The following is a 20,075-nucleotide window of genomic DNA, read 5'->3' as shown; positions in this document are numbered from 1 at the left end:
AATTACTAATACTATTTGGTTTTCGCTGGTAATCCTTCTGATAAAACAAAAAATATATGAAAAAGTAATGAAATACTACTAATAATTGGCTTTTGCTGGTAATCCTTCTGTGAAATCTGAAAATCTATGAAAAGTAATGAAATTACACATTTAGGTAAAGTAAGATAGGAGGAAAAAAAAATCATATTCTCTATATTCTGCTCAGAATAGAGTCTGAAACAGTACAAAAAACCTCAGCAGGGTAAGTAAAGATTTAGCAAGGGTACGGTGGAATCTTGAGGGTGCGAATATATATAAGTCTGAGTGTGTTTACAAGAATTAGACTGTCAACACTGATAGAAGCGCCATTGTCCTTGAGGAGAGAGGTGGAAGTTTTATCAATTAGCTGCATAGTCCTATCAGCACACAGCTGGTAGGGGAATGCTGGAGAAGAGCGTCATGTTTATATAACATCCAGGAGATATTTTGTCGATAGCCTGTTAGCAGAAGTTGCCAAGGCCACATTGGGGAGCCAGATTTAGAAAAACAATAAATGTTGTGGTTCAGGCAGTTGTGAATTTCCAACTACCTTAAGAGTATTACTGGTATGTCTCAATTGCAAATCCAAATAGCCAAATTTCTGGTACTTTCTGCAGATCTCGAGCGTATATCTTCTCCAACATTATATCCTTTAACCTCTGAGTCCAACCACTGCCAGGCTGCAATTCTGTTCAAGAATCGTGTCCAGCTTGCGATTCTGCTCTCTTAACATTCCAGTCTGAGTGTTGATCGCTCTACAGACTTCATCTAACATCGCAGGCAGCTTTGGAGTGCTTTGAACAGCCGCCCACGTTTTGCGAATCACTCGATAAGCCAGGTAACCAACTCCAAAAAGCAGAATTTCTGTTATCAAAAGTCCAAATATGTACACATTTTCTATGTCCTCGACCGACATCGTAGTCAGGCACACAATCTTCCACTGCTGCCAAGAATCCATTGTGTATCCAGAGAAGAAAGTCCCGTCTGGACAAGAGGGTCTCCTTTACCCTGTCTTCCCGTAGGAAAATTTTTTTTTTTATCAATTACGTTGAGAGTTCATAATTTAAAAGTTTGGAGGATATGCAAAGCGAGGCTCTGAGAAAAATACAGACAAAAAGCAGAAGCAGGGATCAGCAGGGACAGAGGGAGAGAAAACGTGTGTGTCTTCCACCGAGAGCAAGAGAGATGGTCTTTTACACTTCCTTACCAGGGTTGCCTGTAAATAAACCATTCTTAGATATTTTACATTAAAAATGATGCATCAAATATAAAGAAATTGGACTACATTTTTCGGGTTGATCGTTCTTTTACTGTTACATCTAGACCGTCTCCCACTCTCCGGATGTTGCACTCAATCACGAACATCCGGGCAAGATGTTATGTTTCTGTAGGCTATTCTCCCTATCATCAGTAGAGATCCTGGCAGTCATGATTTATTTAAAAAATGCTCCAAAGAAATTTCAGATGGATGAATGCTGCAGGCAGGTTTTGATGGTTCAGTTTCATTTGCAGTAAGAAGAGGATTCAGTAGAGCACATAGCAGAACAGGTTAGATTTCTTTTAAATTCCCCTTTGACCAATATATCCTCATAGCTAAAGGCTATCTGAAGAAAGATAAATGCATAAAACCTAAATAACCACCTTTTAGACGATGTTTCAGCTGCCCCATTTGTAAAAGAGGAGATCAGGAGTTTTAATTTTCAGTTTTTACAGATAAATGAAAGTTTAACCCCCCAGAAATAGAATGAACTTAAAATCAATTACCAAGAATTTCTCTTTTAAGAATGGCTGAACTCACCCGCTGTTTTTCATAGCATCTGTGTTGATTTATTGCATCTGGCTACATCATACTTCAGGCTAGATGCCATTTGAAGGTAGGAAGCCAAAACTGATTACTGACAGCTTCTGCAACACGAACAGAGCCAAACATCCCCATATCTTTGCAGAGAGGTGGCAGCATTCATGTCTGAGGGTTATGTCTGTGCTGCCTGATCAAAAAAGCAGCCAGGTGGTAAATGAAAAAAAAACACTGCTTACTCTTGTTTAACATGTGCAGGTGTATTGTAACCTTTAGAAGAAGCTTTATTTTCGTTTCACAGTGCAAAGACATACATTTGCCTAAATGTAGATATGCTAATGTACATGATTATCTCCAAATATAAAAACTTCAGCTGTGTTTCAGCTGTTGTGTAGGATATTCAAGCATTGGCTTAAAACCTGCTTTAATTAATATTTTAGACCGTCATGATTAGTGAAACAGCATCAAAACATTTTTAGAGCCAGCAAATTCTCATAACTAGTCCTATCTACGGAGTGTTTGTCTATCAGAAGCAATCTGTTTCCAGACTTTCCAGGCAACATGTGTTCACTCACTTGCCACTTACATTTCAGCGACAAGGCATCTAGGCGACCTGTTTAAGTTCAGACCAGGCATGAGAATGCGGAAGGGACTTTGAAAGTGGCATGATTGCTGGTGCCAGACGGGCTGGTCTGAGTATTTCGGAAAGTACTGATGCAATTTCACACCAAACCATCTTGGGTTCAAAGAGAATGGTGAAAAAATATCCGGTGTGCAGCAGTTGTGTGGATAAAAATGCCTTAAAGTCAGAGGAGAAAGGGCAGACTGGTTCCAGATAATTGAAAAGTAACAGCAGCTTGGCACAAGCATGGTATGCTGAATAGCATACCATACCGAACCTTGAAGCAGATAGACTACAGCAGCAGAAGACTACACTGGGTGCAACTCGTTAGCTAAGAACATGAAACTGAGGTTACATTTTGGACAGACTCACCAAACTGGACAATAACAAATTTGGAAAATGTTGCCTGGCTCGATGCGTCTCGACTTCAGCTGCAGCATTCAGATGGTAGGTCAGAGATTGGGTTAAACAACATAAAATTAAAGATCCATTCTGCCTTGTGTTAACGGTTAAGGATGGTGGTGGTGGCGTAATAGTGTTACGGATATTTTCTTGGCACACTTCGAGTTGCTCCGAAGCAGAAAAGCATCATTTAGACTCCAGAACATACTTGAGAATTGTTACTGACCATATTTATCCCTTTATAACCACAGTATATCAGTCTTCAAAGGCTAGATTCAGCAGGATGAAACACAAAGTCACATAGCTCAAATGATCACAAACTAGTATCTTGAACATGCCAATGAATTGCCTACACTCTAATGGCCTTCATAGTCACCATGATGCTATCATGTCGATATGGACAAAAATCTCTGAGAAATGTTTCAGGCATATCATTGAATCTGTGCAACAGAGAATTTAGGCACTTCTGAAGACAAAACAGGGCCTAACCCTGCATTAACAAGGTTTACCAGTCATTGATGTGGGCCCCATATGGATTTTTTCTTAGACTAGATGGCTACTAAATAAACATATCTCTGACACTTATGGGTTCAACGTTTTAACCGAAAGTTGCCTTGCATCAAACCTCTATAGACAATTCACATGGGCGCTGTGTAAACTACGGATCATCCCATATGGGTCCAGCTTTTCACTCCATTTCCAACCCATAAGGGGCCCCTTAACGATTTATTTATGAAGAGAAAAATGAGAATGTGCATTTTCCCAGTTTCATACCAAACACTGCAGATTAAGTTTCTGGACATTTTCACCCTTTATGGAATTAAAAAAATATAATTTTGTAACATTTTCAACATTTCTTTCATTTCCCACTTTTGTTGATTAATAATTTGTCCTTTGTTCATTGCTCTTTTTACACCCAACAAAAGATTGTCTGCGATATTTATGTCTAGAAAAGACAAGGACATAAAAAACACTTCAACATGCTTCTCTTTAGATAACTAAAACCGAGACTAACTATCATGCCACAAACTTATTCTCTGTGCTACAACCTTTTTTTAGGTAAATTTGAAAAAATTTGCCATGTTTTTGTTTTAAGGAGAGAGGAAAGCTTCTCTATGTCAAGGTCAAATTTCCCAGCAGAAAGACCAAAACATCTGCTAAATCATCCAGCAGGTCTCTGGCAGTCCAATAGAGGGTTTTATTTTCCTCTCTGGCAGTCCTACAAGCTGTTTTGATTTATTGGTCTACCAGTTTTAAACTATTATTCATGCTGACTTCCACTGCTTAATTACATTACAAACCGAGGAAATGACCCCTGAAAACACTTTGCTGTCCTCTTACAGTCTTCTCCAGCTTTGTGGACTTAAATTACTTTAATTATCATAATACTAGGGTGCTGCTTGCTGTAACAAGGTTTTGAGGAATCGGGTATTTATAAAGCTTTAAATTGCCTTCACCTGGCTTTTCTTAATGATCACTAAATAACGTATACACCTAACAAGCTAATCAAGATTGGATCTAAAAGTTATCTGGGAGCTTAAAGGTGCACAAAGTTTTGCATAGTACTTCTTTTCTTGCCATTTAATAAGTTGCTTGGATTTTTTAAATTGACACTACATTTTTGACTTTTTATGAATCACTTTATTTTCTTCTCAGTAATCCCAGATATTTTAGGCAGTGGTGCCCAGATGCCATTGTTTTCATTTAAAGTGAATTTGTGTGCGCAACAAAGCATTTCAACTTCAGCATATAAGGAGTTTTTCATGTGACAAGGTCACACTGGGATCAGAGGCATAGCTTAAAGTAGCAATGTTTAGTCAATTACCCAACAATAAACTGCTGCAGAAGTCTGGAAAGATTTGAAGTATTAGCATAAAAATAGAGTTTGATTGAGGGCATAAGGTCTTCTTTCTTGGAAAGACACTCAAGCACAAACAAAACAGTTTTGAACCTTGTCAATCACCTTTTCATACCGATTTCAGCTTTTGTTGCAGAGGAGGTTTAATGGATATAACTAAGACCTTATAGACATGTGGGATGTATGGAAGGTGTTTAATCTTTGATTTGAATTTCACACAGATGTTATCTTATGCTCACATTACTTTTATTATGGGAATTTAGATTTTTAGGACTATAACAGGAATTCTATAAATGTTGTTTTTTAAGTCTTTAAGACCACTGTATTGTTTTCAGAAGTGGAGGTGCAAACAAAAATGTTTTTAGCTTTACTAATGTCTCCTCTTAAGTACAAGCTAGTGATAGCACTGCTACTGCAGGTGTTTAGTTCTGTACTCATTCAGAAATCTCTTATATGCCTCATTTGCTCCACATTTTTCTATATCTGTGTCAACACACAAAACCAAATGTTTAGACTGTGTTCAGGTAAATGTAGACAGGTGTGCCATTTGTGAGTTTTAAAAAAAATCAGGTTGGATGCTACAGTATAAGAATTTACCTGACAATATTTTCTCAGGTTCTCTTCCTTCTCTAGCTAGGCCAAATGTAATGGTTCACAGCTGTAGGGAAATAATAGTTTCATTTTCCACCTCTCTTTAACAGCTCCCAGGTTTGATTGAGTTTGTGTTTGAAGGTGCTTTGGTCCTTATAACAACCAAGGATAGTCACTTTTTCTTATCCTAAAAACAAAAAATCTTTTCAAACATAATTGCTCAAGCACAAACTACGTACAAACTATTGTAAGTTTTGTCGCTTCCTCTCTTCTTCAATCACCGTGTTCAGTCAGTTGTTACTTTTATTCTTTCATGGTGGAGCACTGGATCAAACAAACTTCCTCAGGGGATGTGCTTCACCCACAGGATGTGGGACAACACTCAGCATTTGCGTTTATGCATGTTTACAATTTATTCACACAGACGTACATTAATTGCTCTTATTGGTGTGGAAAAAGGAGACTTCAGAGGTTAAAAATGCCCTTCGTTGTGCTGGTTTCCATCATTGATTCATTTTCCACTCACAAAGACCATTGTAACAAAAACAATAACCGCTCAGTGTGGATTTTTTGTTTGGGATGAAGTGCATCCCGTAACATTCAGCCTCGCAACCCCAACATTTCACAGTAAATAATGGAGTGAGAGTAAGAGCATTCATTACCCAGTCAAGCTGCACGTTCCTTTCTCCTAGGAGCAGAATGTGTAACATCCTGCACACTCGAGCGGGATTTGGGAATGAAAGGTAAGTTAATGAGTTTTCCTACAGACAAAATTGCAGTTGCAAAGTGTGAGAAACACATAGAGAAGAGCTTCTTAATGGTGTTTGTCTTTGTACTGTGAAGAAGTTGCTGTATAGAATTAGTGTGAAGGAACCACTTTTTTTTAGTAAGACTGATGGTTCTTTCCAGGCTGTTGAATGCACATAAATCTCGACTTCTGCTGCTGCTTAAGCATACTTTACTGATGTGTATGTACATTATTTATAAACGAAATAGGTTGCTAAATCTCCATGTGAACCCTTTGCAGCAAATTATTTACTTTTCCACTGTGTCTGTGGTTTGTCAAACTATTTTTCCTGTTTAAAGGGAACAAAATTTGAGAGAAAAATATGATTTGAAGAAAATGATAATAGCTGTCTTTCAGCTCTTTGATAGGAGCACCATGTGAACACCATGACCATTTCTCTTCTAAAGAGAAGATATGATTGTAGTGTCAATTTTACATCAAAAAGGGTCAACTCGATATGGATTTGTTTAACCTTTTACTTACATTCTTAAAGTCATGCACCTCCACAACCTCCTTACTGCCATTTCCCACTCTGAAGATCTCAGTGAGGTCATCTGGGTCAATCTCCATTACGCTGTTCGTCTCTACGCCGTCCACCACAGCTTTGTACTCATGGTCATAGACCTGCAATGATATGAATAACCAGAAAACTCATCATACAATAGCTCAGGTCGTTAAAGAGATGGAAAACTCAGACTATTTTTTAATGTTGGTGCCCAGCTACAATGTCAAAAAGACGGTTTTCGGCTTTAACAACACTGCCAGCATCTTAGATTTTTAATTCAAACAGGTCTGGATCTCACCGACAGCTGGTCTCTGAATGGAAAAAACAATCTCCATGAGATAATTTTAATGCAGGATTAGAGACCTGGACATGATTTTGTTTGCCAAAAAAAGAAAAAAGAAAAATGCATTAACGAAAAAAGAAAGGCAACTAATGTTGGTAATGTTGAATAGGGAAGCTGGTCAAAATTATAGTATACAGTGCTGTAAAATAGTATTTACCCTTTACAGCATTCCTTTTTTTTCACACTCAAATGTTTCACATTATCAGATGAACTTTAACTGTCACACTAATATTTTAATTATGACATTTTTGTTTATTCCACTGTTGCATATTCAGCACTTGATACTTTAAACACTCAAACATCCTTCCTTTCCTACAGTGTTTAGCTGGAGAAATGAAGTTGTTGGAGATTAATGACCAAGAGATTAGATATTCCCTGAACAGGTATCATAAAACATGAAAACCCATGTGCCCATGAAGAAAACATGCCATCTTTACACAGAAAGGGCCAAAACAAAGGTTCAAACTCCAGAGTGGAGACCTTGCAGAGAGGAATACACCTCTGTGCAGCCATAAATCCAACAAACATGTCCTGGGTGGGTTTACTGTAGACTTCTGGAGGTTTTCTGTGGGTATGTGTGGGACCTAAAGAGGAGCCACAGTGGGTTGCCCATATTTCTTGGCCCTAAATGTGAGACAAAAATGTGGCCGATGTGTAGGCCCCATTGCATAAGGCCCTAGTAGAGCCACAGTTTGCGGTCCACAAATGCAGGTTTGGGTTGTGTGAAAGCTAATGAAAGAAAAACTGAATTGTTACAGTCGCATACAATTTTCATTTTGCTCTGTCCTGCATCTCAATTCTTTCCTGAGACAAAATGAAAACCATTGATTTATGGCAACGTAACTATGGCTGTGTTGTGCATTCATAGTTTGAGAATCACTTGTTCCATGTGAACCTTAGTTTTACTTTAGGTTTTAGACTTTCATTGTAAAACTACCTGATTCTATAGTGCTCAGACCTCCTGGGTATGAAGCCCTGACTCTGCTGTTTCATGCTCTTCTCACCTGCTTCCACAGAGGAACATCGCCATTCCTCTGCTTTCCAGTCCATCTACTTGGTGATAAAAATATTAATTCTGAGCAGCTTCAAACTAGAAGAACTCAGCAGTTTCTTTTAACTCCTCACAATGTTATCTGAAATATAACAGCAGAACACAGAGTATTTTCAGGGTATAGTTTAAATAGCTCTAAAAGGTAAACCAATACGAATAATAGTGGCTTGGCGAATTTTTGTGTTTGCAAACTAAAAAGGTCAAATATAAAAATGTACTTCTAGAACTTTGCCTCCAGAAATCAAAATAAAGACATTTTAAATCTCTGGTACAGTTGAGGTTTTCTCTCCAATGTGTTGCCTTTAAGCGATGTTGTTCATCACAACCGCTCGCTTATGTACTGTTCTTTGGACATGCATGGATAACTCTTAAAATTCCCTGTCTGAAAAATGATTCATGCCCACCAGCTGAAAATATGCTATTAATATTTATGTGATGGTGGTGTTATGATGAGAAATATATTGCTGAGTTCATCTTCATCTGTCTCAGTGGCAAATCAGAGCCTCGCCAATGAGACGCATGATTAATGAACACACTCAGATGGGGTGTCCATCAGGATTTATATCCCCATCAGAACCATCTCAATGTCCTCTAACACTAATGCAAAATTAGCTTTCACTCTAAACTCCTTTTCTTGTTCAGTATTTAATATGTTTTGTATTGGCTTGCTTGTACTAGGACATGTAGATGTGCCACATTACATACAGTGATCACTTCTCTTTTTCTGCTGGGGAGAAAGTAGTAATGATGAACAAATGGGATATAGTTCCTAATGGAAGATCACTGTCAGAAAGGCACAAGCCAATATATCTCCATTAAAACGGGTCGGAACAGCCTGGGCTCTGAAAAGGAGTCGAACCTAAAATTGTCAGGAGAAGGCAAATTAAGATGGGCTTGAAATTTAAGAGTCAATTGAGCAGTTATAGATAAAATTGTGGCTATTAAACTTCCCGAAAGTCTGTGCAGTGCATTAAAGTCCTATTTGGGAATTTCTTTTGTATTAACATAAAGGTGGGAATGAGGGAATAGATTTCGGAGGCTTATTGATTTATACTAAAACAGTGCATTACATTTTCAGCAGGCTATCTTGTCTGATGAAAATCCAGCAGCGAGAATCTCCCCACCACACAGGGTTGAAATAGATAATAATGAGTTACAACAGTTTGACTTCAACTGGTTCGATAGCTAAAGCTGCTTCTGTGCACAGTAATTGGCATTCTGAAAATAGAAATGAATAGCCTTTGTAAGGCCTCTTTTAATACTTATACTCAAGTACACAGGAAAAACCTTCAGAGTGATTTTTGCCACAAAGTGTAGAAGGCTTTTAAGCACAATGTAGTATTTTACCTTTGTGTACTGTCTGTTTGAATGGCTTTCATGCACATATTCCAATATCCATGTTTAAATATAATATATACCAACTGGATTTAGAAGAGAAAATATTTATAAAATTCAAAAGAACTACAAACTGACAGTCTGTGAAGCTTTATAAGCTTCACATAATAAAAATACTCAAAAACTAATTGATTAATTGAGTAATTTGATAATTTGTTTTTTATTTAACTACTTAGACTTATTTCATGAGTAATAGAAATACATAAAATGGAAAATGAAAGTAAAAAAAAAGCTACTTTTTGTTTTTCTGAAATTAACATTGTACTGCCTAAAATGCAAAGGATGTATCTGCAGTTTGAACAAATCGTTTAAGCTTGAGATGCAAAGGTTGAGTTTACATCAACACGGTGCCAGCTGCCTTTCTAGTGAAAATGATCACAAACAAAAACGGGCATAAAGTGTCACTTTCCTATAGCATTCTGGAGTTTTTGTGATTGTTTTTACTTCAAAAAGCATATTGTTATCCAGATAAAACAGAACCCTTGTGGTGTACTTAAGTACCAATTTACCATCTTGTTTTTTTAGCACAAAAACAAAAAACAAATTTAAAACATTTTTCCTATAGGAGAATTTTTACAGAATTTAAACCAGGTGAAGCAAAAACTTTGCCATTTGAGGAGTTCTGGATAGAACATATTTACAGACAAAGAAGGTTGTACATCTTAAAAACAAAATGTATATATATATTTTTTTTGTACGGTTCTGGCTTAATTACTGCTCTGAGTGGGTGGTTCTTTCAGCAAATTGTATGTTTTAAATTCTTTATACTTCAGTTAACGATTATTGTGTGGATGATTATTTCAATATTCTATTAATCATGATTATTTTGAATAACTGTTTCAGCTCTATCTAGGATTAGACATTACTCTCCCCAGCGACGTTCACCAGCTCTTTGTGGGAAACCCAAAGGTCTTCCCAGGCCAAATTGAATATATAATCCTTCCAGTCAGATCTGGGTTTCCCCTGGGGTCTCCATCCAGAGAGATGTCCTTGGTAAGCCTCCAAAAGGAGATGCTAGATGCCTGAGCCACCAGAATTACCACCTCAATGTAGTGGAAGGGTATGAGTACCACTATTATCCTGGTGGATAAGTTGACTGCGGCTTCTGCTACTGGTAGGGTTTCTTTTGGAAAATTGGTCCCAGGGGTGGGGACAGACTAAGGACCTCAGAGGGAGACCACCACACAAATATGTGCACCTTGTTAAATGATTAGGGAAAACAGGACATTTTCCTGGAGTTTGCCTGGAGAGAGGTGGTGGTCGAGCCTTGGCTCCTTTGGTCTGTCCAGACAGCCTGAAAGAAAGTATCGCTAGGCCCCCTTCACATGGGCTCCTCATCTACAGGAAGGCATGTTGAAATCAAGGGGCTATGTAAGCAGGGTGGCAGGAGTAATCTGGCTATTTGAACATAAAATATAGTTTGATGCACATATTAGATATATAATACTGTAATACTGAAGCTGCAGAGACAACTGACTGGTCATCAGAAGGAGAAATGGGAATGCTTGCCTCATGCAAACCTTATCACACCCTAGCTGTACCCTGATTTACTGAAACGCTTGGCATCATGTTGTTAATGTGATCCTGCCACGTCTGGCTGCAGCAGAAAGAAACCCAGGATCTGAAACACACAATACACAACCTCTGGAGGACAAAAAGACAAACTCAAAGCAGACAGAAAACCCATATGCAGATAACTGAGAGACTGACAGAAGCCTTGAGTTCTTCACTTTGCATTTTAACTGAACAATGGATTTGCCACGCTGTCATAGAGAAGCCCTGGCATCATAGTTTATGATGGGGGGGGGAGGACAGTCTGTAAATGTTTATTAGTTTTGTTGAATTAACTGAACAGTCACAACCCATCACATTCTGTAGGAAAATCTCTAACACTTGAAGGGGTCTCCAGGAGGTTACAATGTAATAAGTATGGTCACAAAGACATGTACCACATTTGATACATATTTCAGAAAAGAATACTACAGTAACACTACAGCTGCTGAGGACAAGACAGGACACAGACATGCTGCGGATCAACAATGGCAAGAACATAACAGAAGGTACAGTCAGAGGTCTGTGGTGCAGCAGCAAACAAGGCTGGCACCAACAAATCAGCTGCGAAACGCTTAGAATCTCATTCTACACCTGATCGAATATGATTGCATATTACTTACTGCTAGTCAGCTGTGAATGAGACAGTGATTGTGACAAATGAATAAACCAGATGATGCAAATATAGTAATGCAAACTCTACCGCTGTCTCTGCTCGAATTAGCGCTCTGCTCCACTTTCCTGAATCGGCCACATTTCTCACCTCAGTGGCAGCATAGCTAATGCCAGCTGACGTCCTTTGGAAAACATGCAGGCCCCTAGATTTAGACAAAATAGAACCTGTCGATGGGTCCAGACCTGAGATAAAGTTTCAAAAACAAATCTACAGACCATATATTGAATCAGGAGTTCCACAAATTAGTATATAGTTTGAAACACACCAGTTGACAATGTAGAGCCTTTAATTTACCACAGACACACACAGCTTATTTCTCAAAGCTACAGCAGATCTCCAGTGTTTGTTTCTGTTAATTTGGATATTTATGACCTATAGCCAATGACAGTCCGAAATTCAGTTTCTCTGAAAATTTGCATATTGTAAAAGCTAATAAAAATACAAATATTTTAAATCCAAATAACTTGATCTGCATGTATTATATTTTTTGTTCAAACACTCACTTCCCCTGCTGGTACAGTTCTGCAGAAACAGACTGTGAAACTAACAGTAAATTGTGTGGCGGAAATTCAGAAAATAAGTCATCAAGATTTATTCAACACCCTTTCCAAATCTTGTGCTCTTAAAGGGATACTTCCAATAATGCATTAGCAACAGGACCAGATCACACCTCTTACATAAAGCTAGCAGTGTTTGTGATTATTAAGAAGTTTATAAATTCTTTGTAACAGATATAAACTATATAAGTTCTGCTTCAAGACAGACTAACATTTCAAATCATTTTCTCCAAGTGGTTAATTTTATGTTATTAATTATGGGTTACAAGATAGATGTGGTTTATCCTTTATGAATACAATATGCTATAACAGTTTGTGAATACGATTTCTTTTCTATGAGAATACAAATTTACATCAGCGACTTGGTGTCGTGATCTCAGGCTGGCTAGTGGAGCACAGACTTAAGTCAATTCGCATTGCGCATGCGCTGTCACACTCCTCACTGCCAGTAAACATAGTGCCAGTGTCACGTCGATTCGCGTTTCCCCATCAGATACGGTTTCCCCAGCGTCTCCTCGCCGCTTTCGCGGCAAAAAAGGCACAGCAAAGTGGGACAGCTTCGCCGAAACACGTTGTTTGAGCTTTCACGGTGTCCGCAGATCTCCTGCAGCGCAAGCACGGCGCGCTGGTTACGAGCGCTGAACAAGCATGTTGTTAACGTGTTGTTTGCACATTGTTTACGTGTTGTCAACGTGTTGTCAACGCGCTAGAAGTCGTGTATTTTTGAGCCAGTTGGCTTTCCATAGCAAGGAGACACTGGGGAAACAGTATCTGATGGGGAAACGCGAATCGACGTAACACCGGGATTGGATGACGGAAAAAGGCAATGGGAGATAATTCAGTCTAAAGGAATATTAGGAACAGAGGGGAAATAGGGGGGAAATCAAGAATATTATAAAGCATTGTTATATAAAGCATTGTTCTTATTTTAATGAAATACAAAACTGAAACATAGAATATAGTGGGAAGAGTTAAACAATTATGTACAGTAGGTGGCGGTATGCACCTCTGAATTTGTTGCGTACCGCCAGCAGAAGAAGAAGCAGCAGCACTAGCGCTAAGATGACCGACCAAGAAACTACGGTACAAAGCCAGGTAATGTTTAAAAGTGTATATATGTCTTAATGTCGTTAATATATGCTCTTGGTCCGTCATCTTGGCGCTAGTGCTGCTGCTTCTTCTTCTTCTGCTGGCGGTGCGCAACAAATTCAGAGGTGCATACCGCCACCTACTGAATTTGCTGTCATACTCTTGATTTCCCCTCTATCTCGCCTCTGTTCCTAATATTCCTTTTAGACTGAATTATCTCCCATTACCTTTTTCCGTCATCCAATCCCAGCACTACGTTTACTGGCGGTGAGGAGCGTGACAGCGCATGTGCAACGCGAATCGACCAACTCTGTGCTCCACTCACCAGCCTGAGATCACGTGACATCAAGTCACTGATGTAAATTCGTATTCTCATAGAAAATAAATCGTATTCACAAACTGTTATAGCATATTGTATTCATAAAGAATAAACCACAACTGTAAACTTGAACTTTGTGTTTGTAATTTCTTGAAGCTTTAACATTTTATTTTGTATTTTTATAGAGACAATATACAATACCTCTTTTAGATTTTACTTATGCACAACTATTGACTGATATGCACACATTTCCGTCTTTACATACACATTGTTTTTGACAGCGTCCTTACCCCATATCTGTGAATCAGGCCCATCCGATTCAACCATTTAAAAGCTTTATTGATTGCATTGGGTGTGCTTAAATGAGAACACCTGAAATATCTGAACTGCTGACTGTGATGTTTCATTGTATGTTAGAAATATGTTTGTGCATTTTGCACAAATAAGGAAAATGATACAACAAGAGAAAGACCCTGAATGTTCCTAGAGATACAGTTTAAAGCATTGTGTGGATGTTTAAAGGAACAGTGGTTACACTGCTTGGATGTGGCAGAAATGGAAGCTGAAACCAGTTTTTGTATGGAGGCGGGTGGTCAAAAACCCTCAACTCACTCCAAGAGACCTGCAGCAAGACTTGGGGGTAGCAGCCATTAAGGTTTCAGTTTCCAAACAAAGGAACATACTAAACACTGAGAGAATTCCAATATGTACACCACTACTGACCAATAAGCACAAGACCAGTGCTCACAACTCCAGAAATGAGCCAAGGGGGTTCGGGGATGTTGTGCTGGAGTTCTTTAAATAACACTGAAACTTTCAGATCTATGGGTCAGCTGTATGTCTGGAGAAGGAAGAATGAAGACCGAAAAGAACAGCCTGCTTTCACTGAAGAATGGCTGTGATGCTCAGTGATGAACCTCCAGCATGTGGACAGAAACATTGATTCAATTGAGTAAAAGGAAAATCTTGGAGAAATATCCTCCCATATGTGAGAAAGCTGAAGCTTTGGCTTCACTGGTCCCTCTAACAAGACAATGACCCAAAGTATATCTCAAACTCCACCAAGTTTGGTCACAGAAGACCTCCTGGGAGATCCAAAGATCAAAGTTACATGATTTGAACTCTGGTGGTAACTGTAAAAGGCTGTGGCAGCAGCCACACCCAAGAATAATGGTGGTGGCGACAAGTTAAAGTGCACGACCCATGTAAGGAGGCTACAGTCCCCGATTCAGCCAGGTCCCGTCCACTTTGACCTTTGCTGCCTGTCTTCCCTTCTCTTTTCACCCCATTTCCTGTCGGTCGACTTACAAAATAGAGGTCAGTAGTGCCACAAAAATAAATAAATAAACAGGAAGGTATTTTGCCATGAGGAGTTGGCTGAGATTCCTCAGGGTCACTGTCAGAAGCTGGTGTCTGGTTATGAATCACATTTACACCAGAACAGCAAAAGGGTGCTCTAAGTAGTAAAGATACTTGTCATAATAGGGCTTGAATAGTTTTTCATCTGCTGTAGTAATTAAAAATAATATTTTGTGTTGAATTTGAAGTAATCACTGTAATACTGATGTTGTTGAGCTACTTATTAAGTTATTATTTGATTTGTTTATTGCAAACCACTGATTTCACTGTTACAGAGGCAAAGCACCGAGTGTGCAACCAGGCAACCATGCAAAACATGCAATCCAGCCTGCTGCGGGCCCCCAGACCTTTTGCCAGTATTTCCTCCTCTTGTTGCAAGCACACCGCATCTATTGTGCGGTTTACTTGCTTCTCTTCTGCTTCCTACGATGACAGCAAAGACTCCTGTCATCCTGTGCTACCAGGGAGGTGTGCGCAAGTTGGAAAGAAGAAAAAAAGCTGTGACCTGCATCACCCAAACAATAGGCGGGCTACTATGCAGCATACCTCTGTACCATTATGTTAAGGCACTTTTATTAAGATTTTAAATCCAGGCAGAGGCCCATGTCTCAGACCGATTCTTAATTGCAAACCTGGAGAAAGAAGTGATGTCTTATCACAAATGAAATGGCTCTTAAAGTGAGTGAATGACAGGAGCCGGCTCCTGATTGGGAGCTTTTTTTTCCTGCTTCTCTTTCTATCTCTCTCACATTTTTTTCTTACAAAACCACACGTGATTGGTCAATATATGTGTGTCAGTGTCTATATTTACAGTGGGGAAGAGGGTCGGCAGTTATACACATTGGATGTCTATTTGGGTATTTGCCAATGGATGTGGCCAGCAATACAACACCATGAGCGAGGCTGCTGTTACAATTAAATCTGTTCAATGTTGCTGCTAAGTGTGATGTTTAGTGTTACTGTAGTTGGGAATTGGTGGTTGCACGGTTTATGAAACATTGGATTAACACTGAAAATGAGACACTGTGACATCTGGCATCTTTGTGGCTGCATTTTAAACCAATCATTTATTTTAGGCTGATATTTATGTTAATGTGGGCCATAAATTAATTCAGGCAACAAAAATCTTAACAGCTGTTTGGGAGCCGAAAGAGTCGGCTCTTTTAAGTAAGCCTAGCCAAAAGAAGCGGTTCTCCTTAAGGAGCCAGAGTTCCCATTAATCAGAGAAAGTGACGCAAGTGCTGCCACCAGCTGTATGTCACAAATGATTGTGTTGATTGTGATTGTGTTGGTTGATGGATTCAGTGCAAAATGTTAAAAAGACAGAGAGCAACCATGATATGTTTGCTTAAGCCATAATAAATTGTTTTTTTCTTAAAAAAAACTAAAACAAAACAAATAAATATGAGTTTTAATATCCCCTCCTCCCCTTGCTGAATATGGCGGACCAATCCTGCCATAATTAGGAATAAATACAGAAATATATACAGGTCCTTCTCAAAATATTAGCATATTGTGATAAAGTTAATTATTTTCCATAATGTCATGATGAAAATTTAACATTCCTATATTTTAGATTCATTGCACACTAACTGAAATATTTCAGGTCTTTTATTGTCTTAATACGGATGATTTTGGCATACAGCTCATGAAAACCCAAAATTACTTTCTCACAAAATTAGCATATTTCATCCGACCAATAAAAGAAAAGTGTTTTTAATACAAAAAACGTCAACCTTCAAATAATCATGTACAGTTATGCACTCAATACTTGGTCGGGAATCTTTTTGCAGAAATGACTGCTTCAATGCGGCGTGGCATGGAGGCAATCAGCCTGTGGCACTGCTGAGGTCTTATGGAGGCCCAGGATGCTTCGATAGCGGCCTTTAGCTCATCCAGAGTGTTGGGTCTTGAGTCTCTCAACGTTCTCTTCACAATATCCCACAGATTCTCTATGGGGTTCAGGTCAGGAGAGTTGGCAGGCCAATTGAGCACAGTGATACCATGGTCAGTAAACCATTTACCAGTGGTTTTGGCACTGTGAGCAGGTGCCAGGTCGTGCTGAAAAATGAAATCTTCATCTCCATAAAGCTTTTCAGCAGATGGAAGCATGAAGTGCTCCAAAATCTCCTGATAGCTAGCTGCATTGACCCTGCCCTTGATAAAACACAGTGGACCAACACCAGCAGCTGACACGGCACCCCAGACCATCACTGACTGTGGGTACTTGACACTGGACTTCGGGCATTTCCTTCTCCCCAGTCTTCCTCCAGACTCTGGCACCTTGATTTCCAATTGACATGCAGAATTTGCTTTCATCCGAAAAAAGTACTTTGGACCACTGAGCAACAGTCCAGTGCTGCTTCTCTGTAGCCCGGGTCAGGCGCTTCTGCAGCTGTTTCTGGTTCAAAAGTGGCTTGACCTGGGGAATGCGGCACCTGTAGCCCATTTCCTGCACACGCCTGTGCACGGTGGCTCTGGATGTTTCTACTCCAGACTCAGTCCACTGCTTCCACAGGTCCCCCAAGGTCTAGAATCGGCCCTTCTCCACAATCTTCCTCAGGGTCCGGTCACCTCTTCTCGTTGTGCAGCGTTTTCTGCCACACTTTTTCCTTCCCACAGACTTCCCACTGAGGTGCCTTGATACAGCACTCTGGGAACAGCCTATTCGTTCAGAAATTTCTTTCTGTGTCTTACCCTCTTGCTTGAGGGTGTCAATAGTGGCCTTCTGGACAGCAGTCAGGTCGGCAGTCTTACCCATGATTGGGGTTTTGAATGATGAACCAGGCTGGGAGTTTTAAAGGCCTCAGGAATCTTTTGCAGGTGTTTAGAGTTAACTCGTTGATTCAGATGATTAGGTTCATAGCTCGTTTAGAGACCCTTTTAATGATATGCTAATTTTGTGAGATAGGAATTTTGGGTTTTCATGAGCTGTATGCCAAAATCATCCGTATTAAGACAATAAAAGACCTGAAATATTTCAGTTAGTGTGCAATGAATCTAAAATATATGAATGTGAAATTTCCATCATGACATTATGGAAAATAATGAACTTTATCACAATATGCTAATATTTTGAGAAGGACCTATAAATGACTCAATAAAATAATTACTGGGCCAAAAAGTGGCTAGACATGTAAATAAGTGTGCCATTAAATGCTTCAAAATAATAAAAAGAAGAGATTTATTGTATTTATTTTAAAGCAGTAGGACAAATAAAACAGCAAGAAATTCACTTGTATTAAATAAACAAAGGAAAAATATAGTTCAAGATAAAATACCTGATTTGAAAATTTGTGGTTTTAATAAAAATAGACAAAAATAGAAATGTATGTATTTACACTACCGGTCGAGAGCTTTAGATACGCTTTCTCACTTATTGGGTCTCTCTATTTTCATGACTATTTAAAGGCAACAAAACTGTGAATGAACACACATGGAGGTGGGTCACCCACAATAATGTGTTCCTTGTCTTTATTATTTAGGTTTAATCAATTTGTCACAAATGCAATGCTTCGGTGTTATAATTAGGTTTAGGGACGCTATTTTGCTAAAAAAATACTTTATTAATTAATCAACATGCACAATTGCAAGATACAAATTGCCTGTTTAAATGTAATGAATTCTTATGGAAATTATCCTCGCAACATTTCTTGATCAGTTAGTAAGATTTATTCATTTCGAGCTGGGTTTTAGTAAATTGTCATGATTCACACATCTAACACAACAGAGAAACAGATATATGATTTCATCGGCTTACACAGATTACAAGGTAATCAAAAGAAACAAATTTGTGATAGGAAAACATGTGGGCTGAGAACTAAAGTAGAAAGGCAACATCTAACCTCCTGACATTTAAACCTACACAAAGTGTGATGCATCAAAGTTAATAAAGGAACTAATGTATGCTTAATGTTAAGTAAACAAATATGTTTTTTTGTGCTTGCTAATTTAATCATGGAGCCTGGAAAGTCTCAGTGTGTACATTACAAGTCTGTACTTTGAGCCTCAACCACAAAGTTAGTGTGTCCAAGCCGGCAGATAGCAACACAATAATCATGTCTTATATCATGAACTTGATCACAAAATTCATTTCCATACAGTTGTACAAATAATTTGAGTTGAATTTGACATTTCTGAATTAAAACGAATTTCCTCTTTCCGTGTGAAGTTTCTCACTGCAGCTGTAAGCAACTGTCTCTCATCTCAAGTTCAGTGTCGACTCCCAAACATCTCACCAGCCTTACAACTTCTAAGAGCATGCTTAAGTGCAAAAACAAATTTCTGAGCTGGTTTAAAAGAAAGCACCAGGAAGACAACAAAACCGTGGTGTATTTGGATGGACAAAACTAAGACATAAACACTTCAAAGTTGCGCAGAAAGCAAGCTGACTACACTACAGTAAAATGCACACTGGAGGGAATATTCCTAGTAAAACTACATGGTTCATTTTAAAACTTGCCTTCGAGGGTCTATGGTAGCCCTCAAGAACTCCCACATCATAAGACACCTCCGACTGTAGCAGAGTACAAAATAAAGAATTCACATCTACACCCATAAGAAAAACATTTCTGGAGCTAGAAGCCTTCGCAGACAATGCCTTGTTTATTTCCTCTGTTCAAGGTTTGTGTCTAAAGTGGTTCTTAACAACCCCCAGCTAGAAGGTTTCAAGCACAGATTCACAGGGAAAGGGAGCGAATGAGTAGCGGCAGACAGAGCCAGTCCTGGAGGCTGTTTGTGTGAATGGGTTGTGGTGTGGCACCCGAGGACATTAAGCAAAGGTCACGTAGATGTTGTTACAGGTGAGTGGGTCGCAGTTGGCTTGGGTTTTGTGTGTGTGTGTGTGTGTGTGTGTGTGTGTGTGTGTAGGAGGCAGTTGTGGGAACGAGAGCGATGAGCTAATGACAATATGTCCTCTTAGTTGTCCTTGAGGGTTTGAAGAAAAAGCTCCAGTCAGGCGGAACTGGATGCCTGTCACTCATGGCGGGATGGTAATGGCCGTGGAGGCTGTCACGGGGGTGGAAGGTTGGGAGATGAGGGGGTGGAAAAATGGCATGGGGGTGCTGCACATTGCACATGTCCTCCTGGGAGCCATAGGCAGCACTGTGATAGATCGAGGTGTGCAGCAGCTATGACAGTCTAACCCCCCAATGT

At 39.2% G+C, this 20,075-nt stretch overlaps 1 protein-coding gene across 1 annotated transcript in view; it reads right to left on the bottom strand.

The window, feature by feature from the left end:
• The window catches only part of tnmd (tenomodulin), a 103,257-nt gene that overhangs the window by 23,224 nt on the left and 59,958 nt on the right, over positions 1-20,075 (bottom strand). The window contains exon 3 of the mRNA XM_047354033.1: positions 6,560-6,700. Within this exon, the coding sequence (XP_047209989.1) occupies positions 6,560-6,700 (141 nt within the window). The remainder of the gene's footprint in view (positions 1-6,559; positions 6,701-20,075) is intronic.

The sequence above is a fragment of the Girardinichthys multiradiatus genome, chromosome 23 (assembly GCF_021462225.1).
Source record: "Girardinichthys multiradiatus isolate DD_20200921_A chromosome 23, DD_fGirMul_XY1, whole genome shotgun sequence".
In the NCBI taxonomy this organism is placed as follows: domain Eukaryota; kingdom Metazoa; phylum Chordata; class Actinopteri; order Cyprinodontiformes; family Goodeidae; genus Girardinichthys; species Girardinichthys multiradiatus.
Note: the sequence above shows the minus strand (reverse complement) of the source record. Positions and strands in the feature narration are given on the sequence as shown.